Source organism: Theropithecus gelada, chromosome 3 (genome assembly GCF_003255815.1).
Source record: "Theropithecus gelada isolate Dixy chromosome 3, Tgel_1.0, whole genome shotgun sequence".
NCBI classification, from domain to species: Eukaryota; Metazoa; Chordata; class Mammalia; order Primates; family Cercopithecidae; genus Theropithecus; species Theropithecus gelada.
In genome coordinates this window covers 8,883,772-8,897,988 of record NC_037670.1, presented here as the reverse complement: position 1 = coordinate 8,897,988, position 14,217 = coordinate 8,883,772, and the positions used below count along the sequence as shown (strand labels likewise).

Genomic DNA, 14,217 nt, shown 5'->3' with positions numbered 1-14,217 from the left:
TTTTTTTTTTTTTTTTTTGAGAGTCTCACTCTTGTTGCCCAGGCTGCAGTGCAGTGGCATGATCTCAGCTCACTGCAACCTCCACCTCCCGGGTTCAAGTGATTCTCCTGCCTCAGCTTCCCAGTAGCTGGGACTACAGGCGCCCGCCACCACACCCGGCTAATTTTTGGTTTTTGTTTTTTAGACAGGGTTTCACCATGTTAGCTAGGATGGCCTCGAACTCCTGACCTCAAGCGATCTGCCCACCTCGGCCTCCCAAAGTGCTGGGGTTACAGGCGTGAGCCACTGCGCACAGCCAGCTGTGCATCTTTGAATGTCATAACCTGAGAATCTGAGAGCTGCTCCTGTCTTCTGGCCCCTGCTCTTGAGAAAGTCCCAGGCTGATAGGACAGACAGGGTCATGAGTGCTGTGATGGGGGCCTGTGGGTTGCTGGAGGCTCGGCCGGGACCAGATGCTGTCCCACTTTGTAGAGTGGGACAATTGCTGCAGGGTTGTCACTACAGGGCCTGCCCCTTTTTCTTGTTCTGACCTCCCAACCCCTTGCAGGCCCCGCCTCCTTACAGGCCCCGCCTCCCAGCAGGTGATGACCAGGCTCAGACTGGTCCAGGCTTCCCTTTGGCTCAGATACTGCCTCTGTGGTCCCCTCTGGGAAGCCTCCAGTGCACAACCCCCAGGGCTGCCGCAGCCCTGGTAGCATCTCCTTGGCAGCTGGATGGACTGGCCCTGGGCAAGGGAGGCTGAGCATGCTGCTGGCCTGTGGGGTTGGAGCTGGGGCGGGATGCAACCTCCCTTTCTTCAGGGAACCTTTTTGGCGAGGACAAACTGTCCATAGGAAGTCGACCTCTGTTCCCTTGGGGACAGCAGTGGAAAAGGCAGCTGCTTTTAAGCTTGTCCCTGTCCCCAGAGAAACCTGAGGCCTTCAGTGCCGTTGTCAGGGCCGAGGCTGAGGAGCCTATAGTGTGTGTTCAGGGACCGGCCACAGGCTCCCTGCCTGGGGTCCAAGCCTAGACTGCTTGCTCCTCATCGACACCAAAGCCCAGGCACATGGTGCTTCAGCCACTTCCTGCTGCAGGCTCAGACCAAGTCCCCTGGCACCCACGCGGCTGCATCCTCCTCCTGTGTGCTGCAGCCACACTGGCTCCACCCTCTGCAGCCTCCAATCCTGAGCCCCTGAGGGAGGATGGGGAAGCGGCTGGTCTGGCCACCCCTGCCCTCCCTTAGACCTCCAGAGCCCCCAGCGTAGCCACAGAGGATGCTGTTGGCTTCAGCCCCAAGAAGACGCCGCTTCCTCCAGAGGGCTAAGTAAGTGGGAATCCCCCTCCCTACCTGTCCCTGGCCCCAGGCAGGGCCCCTGGTGTAAGGCCTGGGGCTGGAAGCCAACCCACCTAGGTCCAAGCTCTGGGGCAGAACTGAAACTCCTTGGTCACCGTAGCACGGTGGCTGCTGTCGGGGGAGCAGGCCACTGCCAAAGCTGCAGGCCCTTCCAGGACAGTCTCCCCATGAGGCCGGTCCTCCACCTGCTGTTTGTTTGCACCTGGTGGCCAGGGATGTGGTCCTGGGTAGAGCGATGATTCTACTCCTGTCATTAGGGAAGCCACCACTGTCTCCCAGCCCAGCCAGCCACCTGGGCCGCAGAGCACCCCTTTCATGCCCTCTGGGTGCCTCCCCCTTCTCCTGCCCCAGCCTGGCTTTGTCCTACCCTGCTCTCAGGGAGGGGTACCCTGGAGTGGGGCCAGGGCACGCTTCTCCCCCAAGGGAGTTCCTCTCTGGCTGGCCCCAGGGCAGCTCTGCACAGCCTCAGTACCTGGTGTGCCTCCCTTGACATCCTTCTTAGGGACAGTCAGGCCCTCTGTGTGGGGCACCCAAGAGAGTTAGGCCCATCCACCTGTAGCTCCTGCCAGAATGCAGGCCTGAGAGGTGAGGGCCGGGGCAGGGACAGGAACTCCTGCATGCTCTCCGTCCGCAAAGGTTCACTGAGGCCCCGAGCCCCAGCCACTGAGCCACCAAGTCAACCCGGGCCAGGCCTGGGCACCCTGTCTGCAGTGGAGGCAGAGACAGGGTCTCGAGGCGGTTCTGAGGATGCTGGGTGCACAGCGGGGGCCTCCCCCGCAGGAATCGCTTATACTCTTTCCTGGGACAAGTGTTGTGGATGCCTGGCCTTGTGGGGCCGTGGGGAACTGGCAGGTCAGTGGCAGACACTGGTGGGCAGACCTAGTGTCTGGTAGAACAGGCTTCAAGGAAGTGGTGACCGGAGAGAAGCCAAGTGTACTCAAACCCTGGGGTGAGTCATCACCGCCGGGTCTTTCACAGCTGCTGAAAGTGAGCAGCAGTGATGAAGGTTTGTGAGTTTCTGCGTGAGCGAGTGAATGGACCAGTAGCAGTTTCCAGGCTGCGGAAGAGCTTTCCCTCCCCAGGATGGGGACACTTGGTTACAGCAGTTCCTAATCCCCCACCCACCCACCGCCCACTGCAGAGGCATGCAGGGGCCCTGCTTCCTGCAGGCGGGAGTGAGGGGCATTCCTGTGATGTGGCACCCCTGTGACCGAGGTCATGTGTGATCTGTGTAAGGACAGGAAGCGAGTCATTGGTCTGCACCGGGTGTGGGGGCTTCTACGAGGGCAGGACCCAAAGTCGGCCTGGCCTCGTGGCTGCAGCACTTCTTTCATATTAGGTTAGAGCCCCGGAATGGGAGGTGCCCTGGGGACCACCCCCCTCACTGCCTTCCCTCCTCCACCCCATCCCCGCAGCGATCTGGTGAACTGCCCACCCCCAGGTGTGCACCGAGCGGGGGCAGTGACCCTGACATCATGTCTCCCACTGCCCCTGCCACCGCCACCTCCAGTGGCCCAGCCTCCGCATTCCCCACCCCCATGGAGGAATGCACCAGGCCCCCTTTCCTGGATGCGCCCCCACCCACATGCTTCCAAACCCTGGCATTTTCTGCTCCCCCTTTACTCCCAGCCCCTCCCCCAGGCTCCCAGACAAAGGGGAACTGGCTGGATCCTCTTAAAGGGACAGTGTCCCGTCAGCTTACTGATGAACTCCCCTCCTCAACCCCAGTTCCCTAGTTTTAGGGAATTAGCAATGGCAGACAGCCCGTGACTGATACTCATGCAGGCCCCAGGCGGTGGAGGGTTTCCTGGGTAGGAAACAGCCCTTCAAGTTACCTCATCTCATCCAGGTCCCAGTCTTTCCTACCTGCTTCTCTCCTAGATTGTGGACCTATAGAGCCTGGGTTCTTCTGTCTCTGTGTGACCAACCCATAGCACCCAAACAGCGGCAGAGCTGGACGGACCCCCTAGCCTCTTCTCTGTGTGGGTCTGTACCCTGACCCAGACATGCGCACCCACACCAGGACCCAGTGGGGCACATGTGTGCCTGCGGGTTCACTGGGGCACCCACATTTTCTTTATTTTATTTTTTAGAGAGAGGGTCTTGCTGTGTCACCCAGGCTGGAGTGCAGTGGTGCAATCATAGCACACTGCAGCCTTCAACTCCTGGGCTCAAGCGGTCCTCCCTCCCCAGCCTCCCTAGTAGCTAGGGAGTAGCTACTACCTAGGAGTAGTCAGACTCCTGACCCCAAGTGATCTGCCCACCTCGGCCTCCCAAAGTGCTGGGATTACAGGCGTGAGCCACTGCTTTGGGAGGCCAAGGCAGGCGGATCACGAGGTCAAGAGATCAAGACCATCCTGGCCAATGTGGTGAAACCCTGTCTCTACTAAAAAGACAAAAAATTAGCTGGGCGTGATGGTGCCTGCATGTAGTCCCAGCTACTCAGAAGGCTGAGGCAGGAGGATCACTTGAACCCAGGAGGCAGAGGTTGCAGTGAGCCGAGATCGTGCCACTGCACTCCAGCCTGGCAACAGAGCAAGACTCCGTCTCAAAAAACAAACAAACAAAAAAACTTTTTCTAATTTTTACAAAGGTGCCTGTAGCCAAGGCAGGGTCCTAGGTGCAACAGAGGAGGGCGGGAGTGGATGTCTCAGCCCGGCCCCTCTCCCGCAGGTGTTGTGACTGCAGTGCCTCCCTGTCGCACCAGTACTATGAGAAGGATGGGCAGCTCTTCTGCAAGAAGGACTACTGGGCCCGCTATGGCGAGTCCTGCCATGGGTGCTCGGAGCAAATCACCAAGGGACTGGTTATGGTGAGCGCCCCCTGCCTTGCACACTCACCTGGGGTGGGGGTGTCGAAGCAGACCCCATGCTCCAGGTCTCTCTCCCATCATTGTCTCTCCTTGCTGGTCTTTGGAGTGTCCCCCGCTTTCTGAGCCTGACTGTCTGTCTGTATCCCTCAGCGCCCCCATCTATGGAACCAGCTCTGTCCAGGAGCTCAGCAGCTGGCCAGCCAGGTCCCCGCAGTTGTTTTTTTGGTGACGCCCTTCGGAGAAGAGGCCTGGGGAGGATCTGTGGGGGCTGTTGGGGCTGCTGAGCGGGGCTGTTCCCTCCTCACCCCCACACCAGGTGGCTGGGGAGCTGAAGTACCACCCCGAGTGTTTCATCTGCCTCACGTGTGGGACCTTTATCGGCGACGGGGACACGTACACACTGGTGGAGCACTCCAAGCTATACTGGTGAGTGCCTTGGCCCCTCCCCGAGCCTAAGGGGCCCACCTGTGTCACAGGTCTGCAAGGACACTGACTGTCCCACACCCGGGCCTCCTGCCCCTTCCACGTTGGTTTTGCGGGGCAAATGTTCATATCTCCTTTCTTGTCCAGACGTGGAAACAAGGGAAAAGTAACACACAGAAGTCAGTGTGAAAAAGCCTCAGATGGCCAGGCATGGTGGCTCACGCCTGTAATCCCAGCACTTCAGGAATCCAAGGCAGGTGGATCCCTTGAGGCCAGGAGTTCAAGACCAGCCTGGCCAACATGATGGAACCCCATCTCTATTAAAAATTCAAAAATTAACCAGGTGTGGTGGCATGGGCCTATAATCCCAGCTACTCAAGAGGCTGAGGCAGGAGACTCACTTGAACTTGGGAGGCGGAGGTTGCAGTGAGCCGAGACTGCGCCACTGCTCTCCAGCCTGGGCAATAGAGCAAGACTCTGTCTCAAAAAAAAAAAAGCCTCAGACATCAGCTTTCTTACTGGCCATGACTGCAGCATGGTGCTGGCACGAATCACCAGAGTTGGGGCAGATGCCACAAGTTAAGGACACCATCCCCAGCACAACTGCTCCCTCTTTAGACACCAGCCACAAGGGGTCACCAACCCACTCACACTTCTGACCGACTGGCTGCAAATTCAGGGACTCCCAAGACCCTGCCAAGTTTGATTGTTTGCTAACAGACTCACAGAACTCAGGAAAGCCTCCATTTAGGATTCCAGTTTCATTATAAAGGACACAGCTCAGGTCTGGCCAAATGAAGAAACATCTCCCCTCCCTCCCCTAGCACATCAATGTGGTCACCAACCAGGAAGCTTCCCCGAGCTTCAGCAGCCAGAGTTTTTATTGGGATTTCATTACATTGTCATGACTGATTGAGTCATTGGCCGTATGATCAAACTTAGTCTCCAGCCCCCGTTCTTGGAGGTCAGGCTGGTTGAAAGCTGCAACTCTCTTCAAATCACATGATGTCTCTTTGCGGGGCTGAGTCATCTCATTAGTATCAATTCAGGAATAGTCTGAGGGGCTCATGAATAACAAAGATACCCCATTCCAAGGACTTAGAGTCTCCCTCCCAGGAATCAGGACAAAACCCAGACAGATTCTTTCTTATACAACACTGATCAGGCTGGATTAGAGGACAACGTGGCTTGATCCCAGATGGGCTTTTAATGACTTCCTCCTGAACTGGATTTATCCTCAGGCCTTGTCCTGGCCGCCTTACAGGATCACAGCGAGTAGACAGACCCGAATGACTCAGAGGGGTGAGGGCTGGCTGGGCACGCACAGTTCCTGCTCCCAGTTCCATAGGAGAAGTGAAAGAAAAAGCTGGCCAGGTGCAGTGACTCACGCCTGTAATCCCAGCACTTTGGGAGGCCAAGGTGGGCAGATCACCTGAGATCGGGAGTTCAAGACCAGCCTGGCCAACCTGGTGAAACTGTCTCTACTAAAAACACAAAATTAGCCAGGCATGGTGGTGCGTGCCTGTAATCCCAGCTACTCAGGAGGCTGAGGCAGGAGAATCGCTTGAACCCAGGAGGCGAAGGTTACAGTGAGCCAAGATCGCACCACTGCACTTTTGGGCAATTGCTAGCTTTCCTTTTCTTTTGAGACGGAGTCTCGCTTTGTCACCCAGGCTGGGGTGCAGTGTTATAATCAACAGAACGAGATTCCATCTCTAAAAAAAAAAAAAAAAGTGAAGCGGGTAGGGGAAGAGCCTGGGGCTGGGGGCTGCAGGGATGCTGAAACTGATGATGCTCTTGACACTCTTTCCTTCCCGCCCCTGGCGGCTCTTGCAGCGGGCACTGCTACTACCAGACTGTGGTGACCCCCGTCATCGAGCAGATCCTGCCCGACTCCCCCGGCTCCCACCTGCCCCACACCGTCACCTTAGTGTCCATCCCAGCCTCATCTCATGGCAAGCGTGGACTTTCAGTCTCCATCGACCCCCCGCACGGCCCGCCGGGCTGCGGCACCGAGCACGCACACACCGTCCGCGTCCAGGGGTGAGTGGCCGGTCTAGCAAGGCTGCCGTCAGTGTGGCTGTGGCCGTTGATGTGGGTGGCAGAGTCTGGCACGGGGGGCTCTGACAATGAATGGGCGAGTGTTTGGGTGCAGTTGGGGCCCAGCTCTGACAACCTGGTTTACCAGATTTCTGGCCCAGTCATTCATTCCTCTGAATACCATTACAAATGCCAGATACAATAAAAAGACATTTCAGCCGGGCATGGTGGCTCACACCTGTAATCTCAGCACTTTGGGAGGCTAAGGTGGGTGGATCACCTGAGGTCAGGAGTTCGAGACTAGCCTAGGCAACGTGGTGAAACCCCATCTCTACTAAAAATACAAACATAGCCGGGCGTGTTGGTGGGTGCCTGTAGTCCCAGCTACTTGAGAGGCTGAGGCAGAAGAATCACTCGAACCCGGGAGGTGAAGGTTGCAGTGAGCCCAGACTGCCATTTTACTCCAGGCTAGGCAGCAAGAGTGAAACTCTGTATCAAAAAATAAAAAATAAAAAAAACACACCCAAAAAATAAAAAAACGTTTTCTTTAGTCCATGTCTGATCCAACAAGAAAGAGGAGGAACCAAATCAGGAATGAGTGAAGAGGCCGGGTGCAGTAACTCACACCTGTCATCCCAGCACTTTGGGAGGCCAAAATGGGAGGATCACTTGAGGCCAGAAGTTTGAGACCAGCTTGGGCAACATAGCGAGACCTCCGTCTCTACAAAAAAAAAAAAAAAATTTTTAAATTGACCGGGCATGTTGAAATCACTGAACACATAAAGGCTGGGCACGGTTGCTCACACCTATAATCGAAGCACTCTGAGAGGCTGAGATGGGAGGATCACTTGAGGCCAGGAGTTCAAAACCAGCCTTTGCAACATTGTAGTCACAGCGACTTGGGAGGCTGAGGCGGGAGGATCTCTTGAGCCCAGGAAGTCGGGGCTACAGTGAGCAATAATTGCGCCACTGCACTCCAGCCTGGGCAATGGAGCAAAACCCTGTCTCAAAAAAATGGGGCAGGGCCGATAAAGATGAGATTACTGTGTGACTTTGAGCAGCTCCTTTCTTTCTGGGCTTTGGGGGTCTGTTTGAACAATGAGGGAGGTGGATACCTTGGAGCCTTCTAAGATTTCTGTGGAGCCTTTATTGACACCTTGAGAAGTAACATGCAATGCTTCCACTTTTGGGCCATTGCTCACTTTCTTTTTTTTTTTTTTGAGACAGAGTCTCACTCTGTCGCCCAGGCTCGGGTGCAGTGGTATGATATCATCTCGCTGCAACCTCCACCTCCCAGGTTCAAGCAATTCTTGCATCTCAGCCTCCCAAGTAGCTGGGACTACAGGCAAACCATGCCTGGCTAATTTTTGTATTTTTAGTAAAGACAGGGTTTCACTATATTGGCCAGACTAGTTTCAAACTCCTGGGCTCAAGGGATCCTCCCTCCTCAGCCTCCCAAAGTGCTGGGATTACAGGTGTGAGCCACCATGCCCGGCCCAAGTGCTAGCTTTCATTTGATGCAGTGAATGTTTCTTGTACACCTGTCAGGTGCCCAGGACTGCATAGGCATTGGTGAGATGTGAAGGTGGCCCTGGGGACAGAAAATGATACTGGGCTTGACTGTGTGTCTCCATCCCTGCCTTGACATCAGCCAAGCCAGCAGCTGCTTTACATACACGAGTGAGCAGACAGCTGCTGAAAGAGACGAGGAAACTCCCAGACCAACGGCTCTTTCCAGAGGGCCAAGGGAGGTCCCCACAGAATCAGAGGCTGCAGCTGGTCCCTGAAATCCAGGCAGAATTTTAGACATGAAGACAGTCAGCTGGGTGCAGCAGCTAATGCCTGTTATCTCAGCCACTTCGGAGGGCTGAGGTGAGAGGATTGCTTGAGCCCAGGAAGTGGAGGCTTCAGTGAGCTATGGTGATGCCACTGCATTTCAGCTTGGGCTGGACAGAGCGAGACCCTGTCTCTAAAATAAAAATAAAGAAGAGAGTTAATGACATCTCCTCCCTGTCTGTCTCACTGGGTAAGCATTCTGCCCAGCCAACATCTGGAACATCCCAGTAATTTCTGCAAAGAGCCACACCCTTCCCGGAAAGAGTCCAACTTGCCAAAGATTTAATTGTTGTTTTAAACTGGTTTTAGTTGACTGCTTTTCATTTTGTGTATAGCAGCATTTTAAGGAAGGTCTAATTTATCCAGGCCACCTGCTGCTTTAGCAAACCAAGGGAAAGAATGTGAGATTATAAGTAATTTATATATGTATGTTTTATTTTATATATATATACACACACACACACACAATTTTTTTTGAGACAGGGTCTTGCTCTGTCATACAGGCTGGAGTGCAGTGGGAAAATCGTAGTTCACTGCAGCCTCAAACTCCTGTGCTCAAGCAATCCACTCATCTCAGCCTTCTGAGTAGCTGAGACTATAGGCACACACCACCACACCCAGCTAATTTTTTAAATTTTTGTGGAAACTGAGTCTTGCTGTGTCGCCCAGGCTGGTCTCGAACTCCTGGCCTCAAGCAATCCTCCCACATTGGCCTCCCAAAGTGCTGGGATTACAGGCGTGAGCCACCATGCCTGGCTTATTTTTAAGGCTATATGCGTGCAAAGCCTGTATCAGTGAAAATAATTTTCTTTGGTTTTTTTCAACTTTTCATCTTCACATTTTGTAGATTTATAGAAAATCTGCTAAAATAATAAGTCCGTTGAATACATACACATCCTTCACCAAGGTTCACCAATTCGTAACTGCCATATTTGGGAGTTATATGTGTCTCTCTATATATACATATATGGATACAGATACATATACATGTTTAGTGACTTGTTTATATTTGTTCGTGTATGTATATGTTGTTATTTATTGATCGTTTGGGAGTAAGTTGCAGGGATGATTGACTCCCCCACAAATATGCTAGAGATTCTCAAAAGAAGGGCCTTCCTTTTTATTTTTTATTTTTGGAGACAGGGTATCACTGTCAACCAGGCTGGAGTGCAGTGATGCGATCACAGCTCACTGCAGACTCAACCTCCCGGGCTCAAGTGATCCTCCCACCTCTGCCTCCCCAGTAGCTGGGACTGCAGGCACAGGCCACCACGCCTGACTAGGCATTCTCTTATATAATTATCAATTGTGTCTTACAGTACAGTGATCACATTTTGGAAATTTAACATTGATACCATTATCTAATACACAGACCATATTCAAATGTTGCCAGTGGTCTCTATGCTGAACTACTGAACCGTCCTTTATAGCAGTCTCCCCCAATCCACAATCCAGTCCATGATCAACATTGCGTTTAATCGTCATGTCTCATCAGTATCTTTTTTTTTTTTTTTTTTTTTTTTTGAGATGGAGTTTCGCTCTTGTTGCCCAGGCTGGAGCGCAATGGCGCAATCTCGGCTCATCACAACCTCTGCCTTCCGGGCTTAAGTGATTCTCCTGCCTCAGCCTCCTAAGTTGCTGAGATTACAAGTGTGCACCGTCATGCACTCCTAATTTTTGTATTTTTAATAGAGACGGGGTTTCACCATGTTGCCCAGGCTGGTCTTGAACTCCTGACCTCAAATGATCCACCCACCTCAGCCTCCCAAAGTGCTGGATTTACAGGCATGAGCCACTGCGCCTGGTCATTTCCTCAGCCTTTCATTGCCCTTAATGACCTTGACATTTTTGAAGTATGCAGGCCAGTCATTAAAGTAAAATGTTTTTCCTTTTTTTTTTTTTTTTTTTTTAGAAAGAGAGACAGGGTCTCACTGTGTTGCCCAGGCTGGTCTCAGACTCCTGGGCTCAAGTGATCCTTCCACCTCAGCCTCCCAAAGTGCTGGGTTTACAGGCATGAGCCACTGCGCCTGGCCATTTCCTCAGCCTTTCATTGCCCTTAATGATCTTGACATTTTTGAAGTATACAGGCCAGTCATTAAAGTAAAGTGTTTTTCCTTTTTTTTTTTTTTTTTTTTTTAGAAAGAGAGACAGGGTCTCACTATGTTGCCCAGGCTGGTCTCAGACTCCTGGGCTCAAGTGATCCTCCCGCCTCGGCCTCCTAAAGTGCTGGGATTACAGGCGTGAGCCACCGCATCCGCCCTCGTATCTGGGTTTGACTGATGTTTCCTATTAGAGAGACAGGCTCTGCGGGTTTGGCCTGACACTGAATAAGTGATCCTCTGTCCTTCCGAGTGGATCTTGCCAGGAGACATATGATGTCAGCGTGCCCTTTGCTGAGGATGTTCGCTTTGATTACTTGTTTTTTCCCTACTGTAAGGATTTTTTTCCCTTTGTCATCAATAAACCATTTGTGAGATTTGAGTCTGTAAATACCCTGTTCCCAAAAACCCTTCCCCAAATGATTTTAGCATCTATTGATGATTCTTGCCTGTAGCAATTATTACTAGGGTGGCTACCAAATGCTGAATTTCTAACTCTGTTCTTCCTTCTGCGTTTATGACTGTAAGGAAGAGCTTCTCCCCAATATGAGAATAGTCTTTCTGTTTGCTTGCTTGTTTGTTTGAGATAGGGTCTCACTCTGTTGCCCAGGCTGGAGTGCAGTGACACGATCATAGCTCACTGCAGCCTCGACTTCATGGGCTCAAGCGATCCTCCCGCCTCAGCTTCTCAAGTAGCTAGGACTACAGGCAGCACCACCGTGCCTGGCTAATTTTCTATTTTTTGTAACGATGAGGACTCACTATTTTGCTCAGGCTTGTCTCGAACTCCTGGCCTCAACCTCCCAAATAGCTGGGATTACAGGAGTGTGCCACCATGCCCAGCTAATTTTCTTTAAAAAATTTCATAGAGATGGGGTCTTGCTATGCTGCCCAGGCTGGTCTCAAACCCCTAGTCTCAAGCAATCCTCCCACCTTGGCCTCCGTGCTGGGATTCCAGGCTTGAGCCACCATGCCTGGCCCTGTTTTTCTTAAAGTTCTCAGTCTCCTCTCTGCCTTACCCCCATCCCCTTTTCATCTCCAGGACCTAGGGCGGAGACAAAGTGACCATTCCCTGAAAAGCTTGTATGAGGCAGAATGAAAACCAGGTCCCAGGCCGGGCACGGTGGCTCACGGCTATAATCCCAACACTTTGGGAAGCCGAGGCAGGCAGATCACCTGAGGTCGGGAGTTTGAGACCAGCCTGACCAACATGGAGAAACCCATCTCTACTAAAAATACAAAATTAGCCAGTTGTGGTGGCACATGCCTTTAATCCCAGCTACTCGGGTGGCTGAGGCAGGAGAATCGCTTGAACCTGGGAGGCGGAGGTTGCAGTGAGCCGAGATCGTGCCATTGCACTCCAGCCTGAGCAACAAGAGCAAAACTCTGTCTCAAAAAAAAAAAAAAGGAAAGGGAAGGGAAGAGAAGGGAAGGGAAAAAAGAAAGGGAAAGGGAAGGGAAACCAGGTCCCTAACACCAAAGAGTTAAAAGAAACAAGTACATTTGGCAAATTGATCTTTTTGTGAGTTAGCTTATGGGCAACTGATTGAGGGTCTCTTTCCCGTCTTCATCCTGCAGTTGTGGCTCAGAGCAAGCTGCCAGATCCCTTCTGCCAATGCAGGAGCAATAGAGCTTGGCCTCCTCTTGCAGGGCGAGTTTGGGAGTCAGATAGGAAGCCACTAAACCAAGACCTTTTTGGGACCCAAGGCACTCACCTGCCCCAAGCATACCAGACAGGCCAGGCGCAGTGACTCATGTCTGTAATCCTAGCACTTTGTTTTAGCTTTTGTTTTGAGACGGAGTCTCGTTCTGTCACCCAGGCTGGAGTGCAGTGGCAGAATCTCGACTTACTATAACCTCCGCCTCCCAGGTTCAAGCGATTCTCCTGCCTCAGCCTCCCAAGTAGCTGGGACTACAGGCACCCACTGCCACGCTCGGCTAATTTTTGTGTTTTCAGTAGAGATGGGGTTTCACCAAGTTGGCCAGGCTGGTCTCAAACTCCTGACTTCAAGTGATCTGCCCGTCTCAGCCTCCCAAAGTGTTGGGATTACAGGCGTGAGCCACCGTGCCCGGCCAGTCCTAGCAGTTTGGGAGGCCAAGGCGGGTAGATTGCCTGAGCTCAGGAGTTCAAGACAAGCCTGGGAAATATGGTGAAACCCCGTCTCTACCAAAAATACAAAAAATTAGCCGGGTATGGTGGTGTACACCTGTAATCCCAGCTACTCAGGAGGCTGAGGTGCAAGAATCGCTTGAACTCAGGAAGTGGTTGTGCCGTGGTTGTGCCACTGCACTCCAGCCTGGTCAACAGAGTGAGATTCTGTCTCAAAAAAAAAAAAAACCCAGATATCGAGACCAAGCATACCTGGGAGTTGGAAGGATAGATCTCTTCCCCCAGGGTGGAGACAATGGTCCATTGAATGGGAGCAGCTGAGCATCTCGTGTGGGTGGCCAGTGCCTACAAGCGCGCCACCTTTCTCCAGCTCACGCCTGTGGCAGACATCAGTAATTGATTACAGAATTCCTCCTCTGAAACCAGAACTCGGTGTTCTGGCCATCTACTACTTCCCAGTCACACGAGGTAGAATCCTCCGCCTGCTCACCCCGGATCTGGTCCCCTTCACCTTGGTTTCCTGTTGGGGTGAGGGACAGGCGGGCACTGGCCTGACCCCTGCCCCACCCACAGAGTGGATCCAGGCTGCATGAGCCCAGATGTGAAGAATTCCATCCACGTCGGAGACCGGATCTTGGAAATCAATGGCACGCCCATCCGAAATGTGCCCCTGGATGAGGTACGGTCCTGAGTCTGGGGGGCAGGATGGGAGGTAGTGCCTTCGTGCCTAGCCCCCTCCCCACCCCACCCCCGTTCACATGCCTGCTGTCCCCAGATTGACCTGCTGATTCAGGAAACCAGCCGCCTGCTCCAGCTCACCCTCGAGCACGACCCTCACGATACACTGGGCCACGGGCTGGGGCCTGAGACCAGCCCCCTGAGTTCTCCGGTTCACACTCCCAGCGGGGAGGCGGGCGGCTTTGCCCGGCAGAAGCCTGTCTTGTAAGTCAGCCTGCTCCTCAGTTCAGCTGGGTGCTTTCACCCCTGCTGGGACTCAAGGGCTGTGGGACCTAGGTCAGGGAGCCAGCCCTGCACAAATGCAGCCCAGGCTTGAGCCAGGGAGGTGGAGGCTGCAGTGAGCTGTCATCACACCACTGCTGTCCAGCCTGGGTGACAAAACAAGACCCAGTCTCAAAAAAAAAAAAGAGAGGAAACACATTTTCTAAAAAGCCAAGGGTGGGGCCAGGCGTGGTGGTTCATGCCTGTAATCCCAGCACTTTGGGAGGCCGAGGCAGGCGGATCACCTGAGGTCAGGAGTTCAAGACCAGCCTGGCCAACATGGTGAAACCCCATCTTTACTGAAAATACAAAAATTAGCCAGGCTTGGTGGCGGGTGCCTATAGTCCCAGCTACTCGGTACGCTGAGGCAGATGAATCACCTGAACCCAAGAGGCGGAGGTTGCAGTGAGCCAAGGTCATGCCGCTACACACCAGCCTGGGTGACAGAGCGAGACTCTGTCTCAAAAAAAAAAAGGATGACAGAGTGGGATCCGAGGGGTTGGGGCGAGCTAGGGGCTGCCACTAGAGCCGGGATAGGCTGAGACACTGGGATGGGCAGCCTTTG

The 14,217-nt window shown here is 53.2% G+C and overlaps 1 protein-coding gene across 2 annotated transcripts in view; it reads left to right on the top strand.

Moving 5' to 3' along the window:
- LIMK1 (LIM domain kinase 1) overlaps positions 1–14,217 on the top strand; it is a 35,047-nt gene that overhangs the window by 7,061 nt on the left and 13,769 nt on the right. Inside the window, exons 1-6 of one of the 2 annotated variants that reach the window (XM_025380818.1) lie at positions 1,083–1,303; positions 4,007–4,145; positions 4,462–4,571; positions 6,405–6,611; positions 13,227–13,332; positions 13,429–13,595. In XM_025380818.1, the coding sequence (XP_025236603.1) occupies positions 1,254–1,303; positions 4,007–4,145; positions 4,462–4,571; positions 6,405–6,611; positions 13,227–13,332; positions 13,429–13,595 (779 nt within the window). In that variant the 5' untranslated portion in view covers positions 1,083–1,253. Of the gene's footprint in view, positions 1–1,082; positions 1,304–4,006; positions 4,146–4,461; positions 4,572–6,404; positions 6,612–13,226; positions 13,333–13,428; positions 13,596–14,217 lie in introns of those variants that run through there. The other variant, XM_025380817.1, reaches the window with a different exon arrangement.